Raw genomic sequence first — 20,961 nt, 5'->3', positions numbered from 1 at the left:
TTATTGGATGAATGGAAGTCTTCTGGACTACCATTTGCCCCACCATACCTGGAGGAGCCTGACCCAGTGGGTGGCATCTGAATAACCAGGGACTAGGTTGGCAGATTCAGAATCCCTGCTTAACTGGCATCACAGGACCGGCTTCGCTCTGATTGGCTAGAAGGAAAGTCCCCACGCTGAGATTGGTTGTAGTATTTTGTGAATGAACTCCACAATACTATAAGAAACCTCTCAGCCAATCAGCCGGGAGATTCTCAAGCGCCACAACAGTAACTGGGTTTTTGAATGTGGAGAAAGATGCTCTTGCGTGAATAGCAGAGCACCGGCTTCAGAAAAAACAACCCAGAATATTTTCTATGTCCAGCTTTTGGGGGCCAAGTTCTCAAAAATGAACGTAGAGGTCGCAGATGGGCTTTCAAGCCGATTTTAGTTCCAGGACATTTGGAGCTAAGTCCCTGTCAAGCAAAAGCGAGTCCTCTGGAGAGAAGGGCTGCTAGTTTTACATAGCGCTTTACAGAGACATTTTTTTGTTGTTGTTGCAGACACAGGTCCCTGCCCCATGGAGCTTACAATCTATTTTTTGGTGCCTGAGGCACAGGGTGATAAAATGACTTGCTCAAGTTCACAAGGAGCCGACACTGGGAATTGAACCAGTTTCCCCTGCTTCAAACTCAGTGCCAGTCAATGTCTTTGCTCACTGAGCCACTCCTCCCTGAAATGTTAACTTTTGCCCCCTTGACACTTTTGTGAATATTATTGTGTTATTTTTTCTTATTTCCTTTTTGTCCCCCTTATTTTTCGTTATTCGTTTGTCCTTCATGTTCACACTATGTTTGATTGCTCTGTTATCTGTATACTTGAATTGCACAGAATTTCACTTTTATACTCATCTTTATGAGTAAAATATACTATTTTGAATTATTTCTGATTTAAGTATTTTTGAGTGCGAGGTTGCCATTTGTTTCAATATGTTTACGTAGATAATTTTATCACTGTTTGTTTCAAGTTATTAGCATATTTCCTAAATTATTTGGTAAATGTAATAAACTAAAGATTGAGCATTATACATACCGTACAAATAAACCTAACATTATCAGCAGTAAGTTTGTCCTTGGATCTGAATATCTCTCTTCATATTTATATCTCTCATAGGCCTGTTAAAAACATGTTCAACATACCCTCTGACTTCAATTCCCCTTAAATCATGAGACACAAGATTCACAGACCCACATCCTGGGTAAATATAGCAAGTTACAACATATCAGCTCCAATTTGCCCAACTGTGGGATACCTGTATTTACGACTTGTCCTGGGATAATCATTCATCTGCAGATGATATGATCTATAAGCATTATAAGAATAGCGGTATACTACATTGTTGGTACAGTCAGGATTCTTTATAAAGGGATACTTTGTTTGATATATTTCTATGGTTTTATATGTCGTTGAGAAAAGTTCTGTATATTTCAAATACAATTAAGAAATAATCAATTTTAAACACTACGGATATTCCTTGTATAAGAATTGTTTAAATCTTTTTAATTCAATATTGAGTGCAGTAGTTTGGTAAAGTCTTTTTTTCATACAGGCTTTTGATTCATTTGGATTTTTTATTACATTCCTATAAATATTCAGTGCACTTACTGTCATAGTTATTGGTGTTGCAATTATCCCCAGAGCAGCATTTGACATTGTCACGTATAAGTGTCAATTTGTTTTTTACATATCCTGAAGAGTCACACGGTATTTCTCCCGCACAACCCTTAGCAATTGAACGGAATTCTTGTCCACCTGTGAGAATAATTTAGTAAATGAGAAGTCAATGTTCATATTAATTGCTGAAGAGATCTGGGCTGCATTGGAAAAATATCTACAAATGATCTACAAATTCAACTATTCCACCATATACTGTATAAATCAAAATACGCTCAAAGTGTCATCTACATTTGAGTATTTCTCTCACATTTAATCAGCTTCAGAATAACATAGATTAACCCAACTACATACATGCTGCATTTTTGAAGAGATGAAATAATACAAGCAAATTGATGAGTAGCGTTATAAGTTCCCCTGTATTTATCATCAGTTACAGTTGGGGTGTTTGCTTTGGAGTGGTTATGATAGAGAAAATATTGCATAGCAGCATTTTAAGTTCACCTGTATGTCCCACACCTTTCTATACTCATAAGTCACTCATATGACGTATAGAACTGTTTGTGAGAATGTGAGACAAGTCTCCAGTTCATACCGAAAATACCATGTTACCAGAGAAGGGGAATGTGATGCATTGCTGGACTCTGAGGCAAAGGAGGGGGTTATGGGAACATGGAAACACTAGAAAAAAGTTGACAAGACTTTATGTAATTGATACATATAATGAAAATGTATCAGTGAAAAAAAGGGGAGATACAAAATGATTGTACCCAAAAAGAATTCACTTAAATGCACACCACTAGTACAGTATAAGATATAACTTTTATTTATTTACTTAAAACATATATTACCGAATGTGTATGTAAAAATGTTAAAAATAAATTAAATCAAATGACAAATACACCAAAGTCACCTCACATACATAAATACTCCTACTCAAATGTATTAATGGAGTACTAGGGGACTAAATGGTGCAAACAGCCAGGGTGGAATGACACACCAAATGACACACCAAATCTGTGAATAGCCCAGTCATTCCATAATAAATTAGATAGATTATATGATATGTGTAATGTTCAAATAGGGTGTGAGGTTTAACAGCGGTTAGGAACATGGGCTGACTCGGTGCAGGGCCGGTGGGTTATTATCTGCGGTCACAGTCTGTGTTTCTATATACAGAAATACACAGAGGTGAGGGAATGAGATACACAGGATTAGGCTGGTTCCCCTCAGCATACTGTATTAGGAGGGAAGGGCTTTTTACATTCTGATTTTGGTTGGATATTTACAGTATGACGTCTGGCAGCTACTTTGCCTTATATTTACTGGAACTCTTTAGGGATCTCATGTGACTTCCCCACCCTCATTACAACCATCTATTATCTCTGTGCTGCTAGCAGAGGGGACGTGTGGCAGTGTTTGAGTTATAATACTGTGCTTATATTACACTACAAACTCACAGGGACACTTTGGGGCCTATTCTAGTAGCCTCGATAGTCCACTTAGAGGCTTTTGAGAAGTCATTGGCCAAAAAATGATACAACAATTCAGAAAGCGTTGATAAGTGGGCGGCGAGAGCATTTTATCGCCATTTTTGGCTCTCTGCCAAACACGCCTTCAGGCATGCCACGATAAGTCCCTTAGTGACAGCTACTGAAAATCGTGCAATTCTAGTAGCCTCGATTTGGTTATCATGGTTTAGAATGGCGAGTTTCTCAAATTCAGCTCGCCAAAAAAAGTTGGCTGGAGGCTTGGGAGAATCAGGTGAGAAGGCGGTGAGAGATGGACTTAGAGAAAAAAATGCATTTTTCCTGCATTGGATTGATATCGCGAGTCTCCGGAGCTCATACCCATTAATATCAACATCGAAGACCCCCGGCGTGAATCCGGTGAAATAAAAACGCATTTACAAGCAACTTTATTACATTAGCGGCTAACCGATGAGGCAATAAATGGGTTAACTACCGGTCCCATGTTTATTGTGGTTAGCGGGGGTGGGTGAAGGTGGCATTTGACCTTTAGGTTTTAAGTCCTTGTGCGGGGGAGGGGTGGGTGTTGTGGGTGGAGTTAACCCCGTCATTACCTTAGCGGTAAGGTAATGAAGGGGTTAAGGTAATGAAGGGGTTAACCCCTCCTGCTACCGACCCGGTAGGTTTAAACACCCAGCAAGGGCCACATACCAACTTCACCCATCCTCAAAACCCACAATAAACTTTAAAAACAACAACACTAATACCCTCCTCTCCAACCCCCAACAACCCCCCCCCCCCCCCCCAACACATCCAGTACCATAATGGGGGAAATTACTATTAGCCAGATATGGATAATAGCTCATTTGCCCATTCTAAATCAAACATTAGCCTGCATAAATACAGTAAATAAAACTTCTACTTACCCCTGCCATAATGAAGGGCATCCTCATCACCATGCTCCAGGTCCATGTCCTCCGTTGGCAACAAGAGTACAATAAAAAATACAATCTAATGGACCCTAACCCCTTAATCTCTTTAGCAATTTGTAACCGCCATTATAATTAAGGGGTTAACCCCCCCTCGACCTTAATCCACCAGGGAGGCCTAACAACCCACCCTGGGCCCACTATACTCTCCTTCTAACAATTGATTGGCACAGTGGTACTTAGTACCCATATAATATGGGTATGATAAGCCACTGTAGCAGTGAATGGACAATTTATATTAAAAAAAAAATCATCATGCACAACAATTAAAGAAATAAACAAGCACCTAAACACCACAAGAATAAAAGAACTAAAAAGCCTCAACTACACAGAATAATTGTATTGATAACACAAAAACCGCAAAACGATAAAAACTGTTATACCAAAATACTAGAAGTATGGTAGTGAAGGGGTTAACTCCTCCTGCAACCCTGCCGGCGGCCTGACCACCCACATTGGGGCTACAACCCCCTTCATACACCCCTCTGCCCCAATAAACAGGCTATTGAAGTAAACCCCTTCATTGCTTTGTGGCTAGCCACTTAGGTAATTAAGCTGTTTTAATAACAATTTTAATACTAGTGTATGTGAGCAGGGGGTCTCCGGAGCAGAACCGCGTTGATTTCAGGTCCGGGGACCCCCTGCTTCCCGAGATACAGGCCCCATTATGGGGTGCCGGTATCTACTGTGCATTGAAATGTCCCGCGTCACGTGACATTTTTAAAAGCATAGGAGATGCCGGCACCCCATAACGGGGCCTGTATCTCGGGAAGCAGGGGTTCCCCGGACCAGAAAACAACACGGTTCTGCTCCGGCGACCCCCAGCTCACGTAAACCAGCATTAAAATTGTTATTAAAACCCTGCGATTGCTGGCGGGATATGCGAAGGAAGAGGCAGCTCTCTATGCAGATGGCCCACATCGCAGCACATCGCTGCACATCGCTACACACCGCTGTACACCGCTGCACATCGCACAAGTGAGAACTTTGGAGAGAGGCTGAGATCACATCGCTGCTCATCGTCAGTTTTGATCATTTTGCTATCGCATGGTTCAGAGTCTTTCTGAATACTGTGATAACTACACTGACAAAATTGGCGACATAACATGCCCAGCGAGACGTTTTATGAATGCTACTAGATTATGCCCCTTTGCCTTTATTGTATACCATTTATTTATTTTGCTTTATACCTAGTTTAATAGTTATATGTTATGTGTATATTGGGTTGGAGTGCAATTATAAGGATCTGTTTCTCTCACCTCTTTCTTTGATAATTTCCTTATCTCTTATTGCACCTCTCGTTATCAGCAATTCACAGCTGAAGCCGGTCCTGGTTTATGTGCAGATGTAGCAGACATCAAGTACCAGTAAATGAATGGGATATTTTAATGTGAACGCAATATTTATCCCGACATACTGCGTCTCTATTAAAACTAATGGTAACGTGCATTATGTCGCTAACGCACACAATATTTTCTGTATTTTTCCTATATTAACAAGTACAATAATATTTCCTGCTCCATCTGTATAGTGAAATAATAAAAAATACAGAATCACGCGTGTAACCTCACAATGTAATAACAAAAATCATGGGTACAGTACTGTACATCCCCATCAGCAAGCTAGCTCCGAACATGACTAATCCTATACATGAATACTTTCACATATTGGATACATCTGGGGACAAAAGGACTTGATACTTTTGTGAAATTGTATAACGTCAGAGACATATGTCTATATATATACTGTATATATCAGTTACAGTTGGGGTGTTTGCTTTGGAGTTTTTAGGATAGAGAAAAGGCTGCGACATTTGACCTAAACCTACAAATCCCGTTCCCTTAGCACAGGACCACCCACCGTTACAGACTTGCACTTACCTATATTGACATATTCAGAAATCACAAAGCATTGTGACTCCCCCTTGCAGGACACGGACTCTCCTTCACATGTGTCACCGTTGCGCTTTAGGCACTTAAGGCACCTGCTGCCATTAGCTGGAAGGTGAAAATAGTGATTATTTAGCTATGTACAGTATCATTTACATCCAAAAATCCAGCAGTGACCTTATATTTTCTGTGACTTTAGCATTGTGCATGCAGTGTACAGTATCTCTCACATCTGCAACTTACAAATAGTAGGTTGTTATAAAATACATCCTTCCCCTGTGTGAAGCACAACTGCACTGGTACTGTAAGTTCATATACAGTAATAACTGTGACACATAGCAGCTAGGTGCTGCGGGATCATACAGGGATCATTCTGCCTTATCCCTCTAACTGACACACTGAAACGCTTTGCTTTAGAAGCAAGTTGTGCAGATACAGTGGGACATACTGTATCTAAGAAGGTGAAAGCTCTGCACACAGGTCGGTAACATAGAACGTCGCTACTATCCATGTAAAAGAGAGTTAGATCCTAGTGTTACATTGTTTCATTGTATCTAGAAATGTTAGATTATTCAGATGCCTATTACAGTATTTACTGTATATGATTTCTTGATATGTATTAAATATCTTATTATAGTAGGAAGAAGCCGTCTTACCTGTAGTGGTTAGAGCCAAGAACACGACGATATACAGGTTTAAGGAGAACATATTGATAGAGAAACTTGTTGGACACTGATCTCTGATAGTATCCTGCTTGCGTGGCTGGGCAATCCGTGGTAGGGATCAAGGGGGATTTAGCTGCTCTTTGACAATGTGGATAACCCAACAGTAATCTCTTGATCTCCTTTGATCCAGTAATGGTTAACAGGAATTGAAAAAGCAAACAGGAAAAGGCAGCTGGATCAGTACATGCAAGGTGACAAAATGACCCTCTGGGAAATGTAGTGTACGTGTTATACTAACACAGCCTCACTGGCCCAGTGGCTGCTCTGAGCAGTTCAGATAAAGCCACCACATTACTCCTAATCATTAAGTGTCATTGATATTATGCCATTCCAAATATTCTGCAAAGTAAAAAAGGTTTAAAACAAAACCTTAAAAATATTTCACTTATTTCTCTTCATGATGATCTTGATACATGTACAGATGGGGAGCGAGGGTTATTTTAACCTCTGCCGCGCTATGCTTGGATATGTTGTAATATTCTGCGTTATCACTGCCATTCAATCCTATGATATTCTGCATTGTAACATAATATTCAGTGATATCAGTAGTAAGGTAAAGCTGGGTGCAACTGTATGTTAACAGTGAAGCATTAAATATAAGCAGGACGTGGGTATCAGATACAGTATAAAAAGATTCCTCTATGGCTGCTTATTAAAGGAGTGTGTCCTGTTATCTCATTTCTCACTATCTCTTGTTGTGTGTTTGTTTGTACATAGAAAAGAATCAATTCCCCAATAAAGAAATCCCCCCTTATTCAGATTGGAACAGTGTGTTCCCTGGAGCAGCTGTGTGTGGGAGAATGACCTGTTATGCAGACCAGCTGTCCTTGGGACATCCACTGGGACAGAGGTACTGGGTAATACCCGCTGAGACACCTCTATTTCCAGTCATACATTACTACTGCATGAGCAGCATATATTCATATAGTACTCACCTTATTAGTAATTCTGAGATAGCATTAATCTTCAGATGCGCTAAGCAACGAGTCCTCAACTGACTGTAACAGGGATATTTAAAATCGTAAGCTAATATTTATAAGTAAAGGGGCGTATTTATATTAAACATGTGAAGCTCACGGTTTACAGGCTCAGGATCTGTTTTGCAGGATAAATTATTGCTGCATGAGACAAAATTCAAATACACAAAGATAAATACTTCTGTATATGAATTGGTTGTCAGAGGTCTACTTGCTTCGCAGAACATTACATTTTTGATACAGTACTTCTTATTTTCTAATAATAAGGGCAATCCCCGGCACCCCATACCGGGTCCTGTAACTCAGGAAGCAGGGGGTCCCCGAGGCTGAAATGAATGCGGCTCAGCTTCAGAGACCCCCTGCTACAATACTGTGTTATTAAAATAAGAACAGATTCATTACCTTTGGTAGCTAGCAGCTAAGGTAATGAAGGGGTTAAACCAGAGTACCTGGTTTGTTGGGGGTAGAGGGAGCTGGGGAGGTTGAAGGTAGTAGTTGCCCCAGGGTTGCTGGTTAGGCCTACCGGGAAGATTGCAGGAGGGGTTAACCCCTTCATTACCTTAGCAGTTACTACCGCTAAGGTAATGAAGGAGTTAACCATCCAACTACCCACCTGGGAGGCCTAACCACCCTCCTTAAGGAAATTACCCATACACCCCATCCTCTCTATCCCCAATAAACATTAAAATACAATACAGCAACCACAACACCCATTGATTTCCAGTATGATTACCTATGCACTCAACGGGTGCAAAGGTAACCACAATGGCCCTGAATGGGCACCCTAAAACCCACATCATTTACCCCCAACAACACCCCCCCCCCAACAAATACAGTACAGTAATGGGCAAAATCCTTTTTATCCAGATCTTTATAATATCACATTTGCCCATTAAACATAAGACATTACTGTGATGGTGACGTGGTAATCAGGCACTAAATAAAGATCAAGCCCTTGTTTGGTTACATCTGATCCGAGTATTGGGGTTCAAGTGTGTCAACTATTGAGCCCAGAAACTGTAAATGCATAATCTGTCAAATGTGTGCGACTCCCCGCTAGGGTTCCCTGCTTCAGCACAGCTCAGAGAGGTAAATGATGCAAAGGGATGCAAAGTGTCCCTATTACAATAAAGGGTCCCTAGGTTAAGGGGGATACCCAGTTAATGCCCAGGTTGTGAGGGATTCTTAGAGTCCAGTCCAAGTCTCTTAGATAGTGTGTGGGGGATAAAGGCTAGTAAAAAATAAAGTTCAGCTTTCTATTCTATCCCCCATACCGAGAGACTTAAGAAATATAAAAGTATATTTTTATCAACCTTGTGTTGAAATACTGTTGTGCACGGTAAATGAGCTGGAACTTTCAGAACCAATGTTCCGACAGGTTACCAGGGCTACCAAGTTGGTGCCAGTGAGTCTGCTGAACATCAGAGATGAAAGCTACCGGAGGATGCCAGGGGTGCAAAGTCAATTTGGGTAGCAGGGAAGGGCTCAAGTACCCATGTCCTGGGGAGAATGGCAGTCGTCCGGGCTGCTGTTTGTCTCACCAGAATTTGGAGGAGCCTGACCCAGTGGGTGGCATCTGAATAGCAAGTGACTAAGGTGGCAAACTTGCGCATGTCCCTTGGCAGATTCAGATTCCCCACCTACCTGGCTTTCCAGACCGGCATCGCTCTGATTGACTGAGGAGAAAGTTCCCACGCTCTGATTGCTGTAGTATTTTGTGAATGAACTCCAAAATACTATTAGAAACCCCTAAGCCAATCACCGGTGAGATTCTGAGTGCCAGAAGTCGGGCGGGATTTTTGAAAGTGCTTTTGCGTGAATAGCAGAACACCTGCTTCAGAAATGTCTGCTTTTTGCGACCAAGTTCTCAGAAAGGAACTTAGCGGTCATGGGCCTGGTCTCCCAAGACAATTACCCGGCCAGCATGTAGTAAATTAAAGTTGTACTTCCCCTGCCATGATGAAGGCAACCCTCGTCCTAATCGCTGTCCCCTGTATCTTCCATGGGCAGCAACATTAAAATAACAAAAAAAACTACTTGCAACTAACCCCTTAATTAACTTAGTAGTTGTTAACCATTATAGTAATTAGGGGGTTATCCCTCCCTGCTACACACCCAGGAGGCCTAGTCACCCTCCATAGGGTAACTACCACTATCCCCAAACCCTTCTACCCTATCACTACACAGGCAAAAGCACTAGTAGCCAAAAATGGCTACAAGCTAATGACTGATAGCAAATCAAAAGGAAAACATAATAAAATAACAATGACATAACAGTACAATACATTACACAGTAGCCAATAAACCCATTGATTGTGACTGTGGTAACCCATGCCCGTGCCTATGGGCATGGATTGCCACAATGACAGTGAATGGGCAACCTAAAAAAAACACCACAAAATAAAAGACTTTACGATTAAATAAATAAACATTTGCCAATAAACCCATTGATTGTCACTGTTGTAAACCATGCCCAGAATATGGGCATGGAGTGACATAATGGCAATAAATGTGCAACCTAAAAAAAAAAAATCTAATAAAATACATGACATTTTAATCAAAACAAACATTTGCCAAAAAATGCATTGATTGTCAAAATGTTTATCTATACCCTGAAAAGGACATCGATAAAATCATTGCCAGTCAATGGGAATCCTAAAAAAAATACACAAATAAAATACAATCAATGAGCATCATTCAAGTATCTTCGATGAGTTTGCTGCTATCTCGCAAGGTTTGGCATGTTCCTGCCAAACGGATTGAAATTTGAATTATCACGGTATTCAGTATATCACGGTATATCACAGTATTCAGAAAGAATCTGAACCCAACTCAAACCGTGCGGCAGGAAAATGCATAAACCGCTCGGGACAGCAGAAAATCTCATCTCAGCCTCTCTCAAAATTCTCCCCGTGCAATCGTGTCCAGCTGCATGGAGAGCTGCACAGAGAGAGCAACCTCTCCCTGCACAACTCTCACAGGTGATCTCCCTGCACAGAGAGAGCAGCCTCTCCCTGCACAGCTCTCAGAGGCGATCTCCCTGTACAGAGAGAGCAGCCTCTCCCTGCACAACTCTCACAGGCGATCGCACTGTATTAATAAAAATTTTAATAGTAGAAGCTAGCAGGACGTGTAATGGTGCAACTCCGTCCTGGCAGACCTGAAATTAGCACAATTTCGATCATAAAAGACCCCAAAGAGAGAGAGTATAGCTAGGGAAGACTTACCCCAATCCCTCCAGAATATAGGAGAGCCAAAAAGTGTAAAACTGCAGAAATTCACGGCAGGGCAGTTGGAGCTCCAGAGCCTGCACACGCAGCACACAGAGCCGGGTGCCCAAGATGGTCGCTGTGCATAAGTGAAGCAGCACCCATTGGTGGCAGCCAAAACAGAGCACTGGTCGTGAGCAGGAGAAGAAGCGACGGAGTATCATCTGAAGGGAGTCCCTGATCTTGTGACAAGGAGAGCCGCCGGTTGTTGGACACTGAACGGCGAGTCTGCAGGAAGTGGACTGCTTGTGGATAGGTGGCCATTTTGTCCCAATGCTACTCTGGGAAGAGAGGATCCTATCGGGGACCACCAGACACCCGTGTGAACCCCCCGGGGGGCCCTGTGGGGCCAGCGGACACCCTTGGGGACCACCTGGGGACCCTCGCCGGCAAGCCTGTGGTATTAATCCTGTATGTTAAAAAATAAATAATGGTTTTATGCGGGGGCACAGGGGGTTGGTTGTGTATTGGTGGTTATTACATATTTTAATTTACATTTTATTACTAGTGAAGTTGAGCAGGGGTCTCTTGAGCAGAACCATGTTGTTTTCAGGTCTGGAGACCCCCTGCTTCCTGAGATACAGGCCCCGTTATGGGGTGCCAGTATCTCCTATGCATGTAAATGTCCCGCGTCACATTTCAATGCATAGGAGATACCGGCACCACATAACGAGCCTGTATCTCTGGAAGCAGTGGGTCCCCTGACCTAAAAACCATGCGGTTCTGCTCTGGGGAGACCCCTTGCTCATCTACACTAGTAATAACATTTAAATTAAAATATTTTTATTTCAGGAGAGATTTGCACAGAGAGAGAGAGGCAGCTCTCTCTCTCTGCAGCAGAATCAACTCGCCGGGTGAGCCCTTTTCGGAGGGCAGATCATCTCGGCGCCGGCTACTCGCCATTTGTTGAAATGTTGCTATCACTGGTATTCGGGGCTTTCTGCATACCGTTTTAGCAACGCTGTCAAAAATTGAGATGTTAAAACCCTGGCGATTTTTTCTATTGGTGCTAACTGCCTGAGGCCCTATATATTAAGTTGCGAGAGTTTTTAAGTCCAAGTTTCAGTAAGGAAAATAGATAAAGCGCTGGGAGTGCGCCTGCGCGTTTTTGGTTCTAAAGAAAATTAGGTTTTCTTAAGGGAAGGAGATACAGCTCTGGGATTACAGCTAAGGGAAGGAGTTACAGCTCTGGGAGTGCAGCTAAGGGAAGGAGATACAGCTCTGGGATTGCAGCTAAGGGAAGGAGATACAGCTCTGGGAGTGCAGCTAAGGGAACGTGATACAGCTCTGGGAGTGCAGCTAAGGGAAGGAGATACAGCTCTGGGAGTGCAGCTAAGGGAAGGAGATACAGCTCTGGGAGTGCAGCTAAGGGAAGGAGATGCAGCTCTGGGAGTGCAGATAAGGGAAGGAGTTACAGCTCTGGGATTGCAGCTAAGGGAAGGAGATACAGCTCTGGGAGTGCAACTAAGGGAAGGAGATACAGCTCTGGGATTGCAGCTAAGGGAAGGAGTTACAGCTCTGGGAGTGTAGCTAAGGGAAGGAGATACAGCTCTGGGAGTGCAGCTAAGGGAAGGAGATACAGCTCTGGGAGTGCAGCTAAGGGAAGGAGATACAGCTCTGGGAGTGCAGCTAAGGGAAGGAGATACAGCTCTGGGATTGCAGCTAAGGGAAGGAGATACAGCTCTGGGAGTGCAGCTAAGGGAACGTGATACAGCTCTGGGAGTGCAGCTAAGGGAAGGAGATGCAGCTCTGGGAGTGCAGCTAAGGGAAGGAGATACAGCTCTGGGAGTGCAGCTAAGGGAAGGAGATGCAGCTCTGGGAGTGCAGATAAGGGAAGGAGTTACAGCTCTGGGATTGCAGCTAAGGGAAGGAGATACAGCTCTGGGAGTGCAGCTAAGGGAAGGAGATACAGCTCTGGGATTGCAGCTAAGGGAAGGAGTTACAGCTCTGGGAGTGCAGCTAAGGGAAGGAGATACAGCTCTGGGAGTGCAGCTAAGGGAAGGAGATACAGCTCTGGGAGTGCAGCTAAGGGAAGGAGATACAGCTCTGAGAGTGCAGCTAAGGGAAGGAGATACAGCTCTGGGAGTGCAGCTAAGGGAAGGAGTTACAGCTCTGGGAGTGCAGCTAAGGGAAGGAGATACAGCTCTGGGATTGCAGCTAAGGGAAGGAGATACAGCTCTGGGAGTGCAGCTAAGGGAAGGTGATACAGCTCTGGGAGTGCAGATAAGGGAAGGAGATACAGCTCTGGGAGTGCAGCTAAGGGAAGGAGATACAGCTCTGGGAGTGCAGCTAAGGGAAGGAGTTACAGCTCTGGGATTGCAGCTAAGGGAAGGAGATGTAGCTCTGGGAGTGCAGCTAAGGGAAGGAGTTACAGCTCTGGGATTGCAGCTAAGGGAAGGAGATGCAGCCCTGGGATTGAAGCTAAGGGAAGGAGATACAGCTCTGGGATTGCAGCTAAGGGAAGGAGTTACAGCTCTGGGATTGCAGTTAAGGGAAGGAGATACAGCTCTGGGAGTGCAGCTAATGGAAGGAGTTACAGGGAAGGAGATACAGCTCTGGGATTGCAGCTAAGGGAAGGAGATACAGCTCTGGGATTGCAGCTAAGGGAAGGAGTTACAGCTCTGGGAGTGCAGCTAAGGGAAGGAGTTACAGCTCTGGGATTGCAGCTAAGGGAAGGAGATACAGCTCTGGGAGTGCAGCTAAGGGAAGGAGTTACAGCTCTGGGAGTGCAGCTAAGGGAAGGAGATACAGCTCTGGGAGTGCAGCTAAGGTAAGGAGATACAGCTCTGGGAGTGCAGCTAAGGGAAGGAGTTACAGGGAAGGAGATACAGCTCTGGGATTGCAGTTAAGGGAAGGAGATACAGCTCTGGGATTGCAGCTAAGGGAAGGAGTTACAGCTCTGGGAGTGCAGCTAAGGGAAGGAGTTACAGCTCTGGGATTGCAGCTAAGGGAAGGAGATACAGCTCTGGGAGTGCAGCTAAGGGAAGGAGTTACAGCTCTGGGAGTGCAGCTAAGGGAAGGAGATACAGCTCTGGGAGTGCAGCTAAGGTAAGGAGATACAGCTCTGGGAGTGCAGCTAAGGGAAGGAGATGCAGCCCTGGGATTGCAGCTAAGGGAAGGAGATACTGCTCTGGGATTGAAGCTAAGGGAAGGAGATACAGCTCTGGGAGTGCAGCTAAGGGAATGAGATACAGCTCTTGGAGTGCAGCTAAGGGAAGGAGATGCAGCCCTGGGATTGCAGCTAAGGGAAGGAGTTACACCTCTGGGAGTGCAGCTAAGGGAAGGAGATACAGCTCTGGGAGTGCAGCTAAGAGAAGGAGATACAGCTCTGGGGGTGCAGCTAAGGGAAGGAGTTACAGCTCTGGGAGTGCAGCTAAGGGAAGGAGATACAGCTCTGGGAGTGCAGCTAAGGGAAGGAGTTACAGCTCTGGGAGTGCAGCTAAGGGAAGGAGTTACAGGTCTGGGAGTGCAGCTAAGGGAAGGAGATACAGCTCTGGGAGTGCAGCTAAGGGAAGGAGATACAGCTCTGGGAGTGCAGCTAAGGGAAGGAGTTACAGCTCTGGGAGTGCAGCTAAGGGAAGGAGATACAGCGCTGGGAGTGCAGCTAAGAGAAGGAGATACAGCTCTGGGAGTGCAGCTAAGGGAATGAGTTACAGCTCTGGGAGTGCAGCTAAGGGAAGGAGATACAGCTCTGGGAGTACAGCTAAGGGAAGGAGTTACAGCTCTGGGATTGCAGCTAAGGGAAGGAGTTACAGCCCTGGGAGTGCAGCTAAGGGAAGGAGATACTGCTCTGGGATTGCAGCTAAGGGAAGGAGATACTGCTCTGGGATTGAAGCTAAGCATCTTTTAATTTCACTTCGGGACTTTGAAGAAAAATGGGAAATATTTTTCATGTTTCATAAAATGTTTAATAGCCAATGTGGCTATAAGGTTTTTACAGTCCAAGTTAGGTTTACAGTGTGTGGGGGATATGGCTAGTGGGAATTAAATTATATAGTCCCATTCTACCCCTCATAGCCCACAAGACTTAGACAAGTTTAAATTGGAAAAGTATATTTTTTATTAAACAGATGTTTGTAAATTTATTATACTTAAAAGCTGGGACTTTTAAAGATGGTTCTCTGAGGGGGTCTAGTGGGCTACCAATTTGTGGTGCCACTAAGTCTGTACTAAAGCCACCGATGCTGCCAGAGGTGTTAAAGCCATTTTGCCAAGATGGTTAGGTGTAGTACCCATGCCAGGAAACAATGAAAGCCATCGCGGCTAGCATTTGCCTTCCCAGACTTGGAGGCACGTAACCCAGCGGGGGGGTTCTGAATAACAAGTGGCTAAGGTGGCACACTGGCGCATGCCCTCGTTACATTCAGAAGAACCGCTTGCCCGACTTTGGAAGACTGGCAGCCCTCTGATTGGCTGATTGTAAAGTTCCCAGGCTCGGATTGGTTGTATATTTCATGAATGTATCTGAAGTACTATAAGAAACACAGCAGCCAATCCGGACCTCAGATTGTAAGCACCAAAACAGCAGCGGCAAATTTGAACTCACCAAAAGATGCTCGGTGAGAAATAGACGCGAGCCTGCTTCAGAAATTTCAAGGCAATATATTTTCTAAGTACCACTTTTCGGGGTCAAGTTCTGAGAAGAGAGCGTAGCGGTCGCAGCTGGAACTACAAGTCTAAGATAGTACAAAATGTCCTGGTACTAAATCCCGGTAAAGGGCTTTTGGCATCTCCAGAAGAGATACAGTGGTGGTGTCAGAAACTTCATGCCGATTTGAGTTCCAGGACTTTTCGAGATAAGTCCTGGTCAACCTAAAGACTTTGTTTTATGGACTATTTCAAATAGGAACATTTAGTTTTGTAGCCCAGACCCCCAGTAAGTGTGTTTTCTCCTGTTATTTGTAATCCACTGTGTGTACGTCTGTTTCTAAGGAACACATCAAAATTGTTTTACTTCTTGGTTTTGCTCAGTGATATGACCCCGGTATAAAGGTGTAAATCCCTGGTCTCCCGTGACACACATGGCTTCCATCACATGGTACTACAGCCAATAAGATTGAAAACAATCTCATTGGTTCCTGTACCATCTGATATGTTCCATTTTTTTAAAGGATGTGACATCACTTTAAGGGATATCTGGATAATAGTAATTTTGCCCATTACTGTACTGTATGTGTTGGGGGGGTTGTTGGGAGTAGACGAGGTGGCTAGTAGGGTTGTTGTGTTTTTAAAATGTTTATTATGGGTAACGGGGATGGGTTAAAGGGGCATTTGGTCAGCAGTGGGTGTTTATACCTACTGGTTGGGTAGCGGGAGGGTTAACCCCGTCATTACCTTTGCGGTATTTACCGCTAAAGTAATGAAGGGGTTAACTCCTCCAGAAACCCCCCAAAAGGCCTAAACGTCCAACATGGGTCAAATACCACCTTCACCCACCCCACTACCCACAATAAAACTTGCACTGGTAGTTTACCCCTTAGTGGTTAGCCGCAACGGTAATGAAGCTGCCTGTAAATGCATTTTTATTGCATTGGATTGATGCCGGGGTATCTGGAGCTGATATTAATGTGTATCAGCTCCGCAGACCCCCAAATTCAATGTGATGCAAGAAAAATGCATTTTATTTTTTCAAAGTAAATCTACAGTATAAGACAAAGGAGACTTTTGGTTACATTCTTTCATCAAGTAATGCCAAGCCTGCTAACCAACGTCAAGGTGAGTCTCAATAGCAGGTCCCTATGCTAAATGCATACAAATGTTCCGTGAAATATACCCTGAACAGTTAATATACTAAGCATAAGCTTATGTAATTTAGTGCAGTTAAAAACTAGTATACAACAGTGACGATACTTACATGCAAGCAAGAATAGTGAAAAGTGAATTTACCATGACCTTTGCAGGTTTTAACCAAAAGTCTTACAGATTTAGTTTGCACTATGTACAGTATATTTCCCCATTTATCGCTATCCCAATGGGAGAAGCGCAGGGATTCACTTTCTGTTTTTGCACATTTGCATGGCCAATCCTTTCACCAGCAGCACGCTCCTTACATGAACATTATGTACATTAATGGGGCTATATAAATAAAGACATAAAATACAGTAAGATACATGGAGAAGCGCGGTGAATATATATTTGTTTTACATTTTGTTTTCAAAGTCCTTCTCGCAGATCCCATCTCGCCAAGCTTGGCCTGGCTAGATGAATCTTTGATAAACACTACTACTCGAATTGCGTAATATCAGAAATAATGTGATTTCCGGATGTTTTGCAGCTCCCGAGCGAAGTGTTTTGCAAGGAGCGAGAAATCGCTAAAAAAATGCTTTCCTCCTGCGATTTAACCAACTTATCGAGGCTTTCAGAATAGCAACATTTCTCAATAGCTGCTCAAAATCCTCGATAAGTTGATTATCGAAGCTACTAGAATGAGGCCCAATGTGTTTCTTACCTTTGCCAGTATGAAGATTCATCCTCCTTATCCAACAGCGGTACCAGCTCCTGCCCAACGACAAAATGATCCTCAGTAGCATGATGCAAAGAAGTCCATGATCCTCAGTTGCATGAATAGGAGGCCCCGGGAAAGGGGTAGTTTCCTGGGAGGATGGTTAGGTCTCCTGGGTGGGTAGCGGGTGGGGTTAACCCCTTAATCACTATATTGGTTAATAACCATAATAATTAAGGGATTAGTTGCCAGTAATAATTTTTTTATTTTTAATGTTGCTGTCCAGGGAAGACGTGGAGGACAAATATGAGGATGAGGACGGCCTTCATCCTGGCAGGGGTACGTACAACTTTAATTTACTATATTTAATGGGAAATGCGCTATTATCCAGATCTGGATAATAGTGATTTTGGCCATTACTGTATTGTATGTGCTGGGGGAAAGGGGGCGGGGAGGCTAGAAGGTGTGGGCAGTAGGGTGCCCATTCATTCCCATTGGGGTTATCTTTGCTCCCATGGAAAGCATAGGTAACCACACTGGCAATCAATGGGTGTATTGGATGGTATTAGTTGTTGTATTGTATATTAATGTTTATTTGGGGTACAGCGGTCGGGTGAAGGGGGTAGTTGTGTGGGTGGTGGTTAGGCCTCTTGGGTGCGTAGTGGGAGCGGTTAACTCCTTCATTACCTTAGTGATAGTAACCGCTGAGGCAAGGAAGGGGTTAACCTCTCCTGCAACCTTCTCAGTAGGCCTAAACACCAACCCTCAGGAAACTACCCCCTTTACCCGCCCCCTCTGCCCCCAGCAAACCAGGTTCTCTGGTTTAACTCCTTCCTAACCTTAGCGGCTTGCTGCTAAGGTAATGAAGCTGTACTGCAGCAGGGGATCTCCAGAGCTGAACCACATTAATTTCCGCTCCCTGGACTCACTGCTTTCCAAGTTACAGGCCCCGGTATGGGCTGCCGTATCTCCCTGCACTATTTAAATCTTTACAGGCCCCGGTATGGGTTGCCGTATCTCCCTGCACTATTTAAATCTTTACAGGCCCCGGTATGGGTTGCCGTATCTCCCTGCACTATTTAAATCTTTACAGGCCCCGGTATGGGTTGCCGTATCTCCCTGCACTATTTAAATCTTCCGCATCATGTGACCGGATATTTACACTTTGCGGAGATATCGTCACCCCATATCGGGGTCTGTAACTCTGGAAGTAAGGGGTCCCCAGGGCTGAAATGAATGAGTTTCAGCTCTGGAGACCCCCTGCTGCAGTACTGTGTTATTAAAATAAAATAAAAACAGTGTGATCGCCTGTATGAGCTTTGCAGGGAGACACAGTTCTCACTGTACAAATAACAAATACGAACCGGAGCCTTCAAAAGTGTCCAATCAATGTCCAAATAAACCAATGAATGATGTTAGAAAACCTTGTTTAAAAGTCTAATCGTGCACGCCTGGACAGGCTTGATGGATCTGTGGAAAACCATCTTGTGATACACGGAGTTGCACACAAAGAAACATCGTAGTGTACACTGCTTATAACCGTTAACAAAGACAAGTACATACTGTAACACATACAAACTGACAACAACACAGACTGATGTGCACAAGACAACCTGCACCACACAAAATAAATAACAAATGCAGATAACAGATAAAAGACTGAAAAATAGTTTATGCTAATAATTTATAAAAAAAATATATATGTTAAAAGGGCAATAAAGTTCCACAAAAAAGAGTAACGTGATGCTGCTGGTCTGGTGGTAAAACCAGAATACTACGCACAGCAATGCAGATATAATCAGGCAGGTTCGACTATAGTAAGAAGTGGCGGTTCAGCCAATGAGGGTGAACCAGCCGCATGAGGTCATGGCCACGCCCTGGAAAACCCTAGCCACACCCCCCCCCCCCCCCGTTGCAAACTCTGCAGTCTTGTCCCAGACCGCAGATCGCGGTGAAGCGCTGTGCACGTGCCACCCCCCTCCTGCCCCTCCCCCCCCCCCCCCCCGCCGGGCGCGAATGCTACAGTGCACACTGGGACCGCAGCCTTACTGACTGCAGGGAGATCGTACGGGCAGAATTTAGAAAAAGACAGAGCTGAAGACACTGCTATCCGGAGCGGCATTTTCCTACCAAACGGTATCTGACTTGCGATAACTCTTTCCCGAATATCATGGTAACACAAGCAAGCGTCAGACCGCGAGGTCAAGGCTATTCGTTCAATATGGCAGTGATTTTATCGAAGCTACTAGAATGAGGCTCTTAAGCTGTGCAGTGAGCTGCAAATGAGCGCCAAGGTTCTCTAGAGATATTGAATGTTGCAAAATTACCAGTAGGTACAGCTAAGTTTGGGTCAAGACAGAAGGCAGATTCAGAGAACGCATTCAAAAGGGGGATTAACATTAAACGTTGATAAATTAAAATAGGCATTATCGGTATTTAACAATTACTTCAGCATTATGTGCAGTGTTCGACAATCCTGTACATTTACACGCCCGGGGCGGGTGGATTTAATCCCCGGGCGAGTAAATATTGGCCCAAGCAGCACACGTGTTTTTTTTTTAAATTCCCCCTGCTCGCGCTAAAATTTTCCCAGCTCCCGCTGCCTGAAAAAAAAACAAAAAAACTCCCCTACCTGACAGCTGATTGGCGCGCGCTCCCAGGCATTGTGGGCGCGCGGCCAGGCTCTATATGAGCCCGCCCCCAACGAGCGGCCATTCTTTCTGGCCGGAGTTATGTTGCAGAGTAAGTACACACCAATCCTCCGTCCCCTCTGCTCCTTCCCTGCGAGCCAATGTGTTTCCCTGCTTCCTCCCCCCCTCCCCCCCTCCCCCCCGATACTCGCGCCGTGAGGCGAGTGATGGTAGTGGGGGTGCCCCCCCCTTCTCTCCCCGGTCCCGCGCCGCTTCCCTCAATACTCGCGCCGCCGGGTCAATGATGGTAGTGGGGGTGTCCCCCCTTCTCTCCCCGGTCCCGCGCCGCTTCCCTCGATACTCGCGCTGCGGGGCGAGTGATGGTAGTGGGGGTGTCCCCCCCCCCCTTCTCTCCCCGTTCCCGCACCGCTTCCCTCGATACTCGCGCCGCCGGGCCAATGATGGTAGTGGGGGTGCCCCCCCCTTCTCTCCCCGGTCCCGCGCCGCTTCCCTCAATACTCGCGCCGCAGGGCGAGTGATGGTAGTGGGGGTGTCCCCCCCTTCTCTCCCCGGTCCCGCGCCGCTTCCAGCTTCCCTCGATACTCGTGCCGCGAGTGATGGTAGTGGGGGTGCCCCCCCCTTCTCTCCCCGGTCCCGCGCCGCTTCCGGCTTCCCCCGATACTCGCGCAGTGAGTGATGGTAATGGGGGTGTTCCCCTCCTTCTTTCCCCGGTCCCGCGCGGGGCTGGAGATGGTAGCGGGGGTGTTCCCCCCCCTACCTCCTTGGTCTCCGCTTCTCCACGGTCCCGTGGCTGCCCGAGCAGGCCGGGAGATGGGAGGGGGGAGGGGGAAGGGTGGTGCTCGGTCGCGCGGCCTTTCCTCTTCTTACCCCTGTCGTGTGTGTGTGTGTATGTGTGTG

General features: G+C 45.0%; 1 protein-coding gene across 1 annotated transcript in view; it reads right to left on the bottom strand.

Annotated features, from left to right (window-relative positions):
- The window catches only part of LOC142497938 (urokinase plasminogen activator surface receptor-like), a 46,566-nt gene extending 39,551 nt beyond the window's left edge, over positions 1-7,015 (bottom strand). The window contains exons 1-3 of the mRNA XM_075606406.1: positions 6,657-7,015; positions 5,992-6,108; positions 1,645-1,791 (exon numbers count right to left, since the gene is read on the bottom strand). Of these exons, the coding sequence (XP_075462521.1) occupies positions 1,645-1,791; positions 5,992-6,108; positions 6,657-6,708 (316 nt within the window). The 5' untranslated portion in view covers positions 6,709-7,015. The remainder of the gene's footprint in view (positions 1-1,644; positions 1,792-5,991; positions 6,109-6,656) is intronic.
- Positions 7,016-20,961: the final 13,946 nt, after the last annotated feature.

Source organism: Ascaphus truei, chromosome 6 (assembly GCF_040206685.1).
Source record: "Ascaphus truei isolate aAscTru1 chromosome 6, aAscTru1.hap1, whole genome shotgun sequence".
NCBI classification, from domain to species: Eukaryota; Metazoa; Chordata; class Amphibia; order Anura; family Ascaphidae; genus Ascaphus; species Ascaphus truei.
Note: the sequence above shows the minus strand (reverse complement) of the source record. Positions and strands in the feature narration are given on the sequence as shown.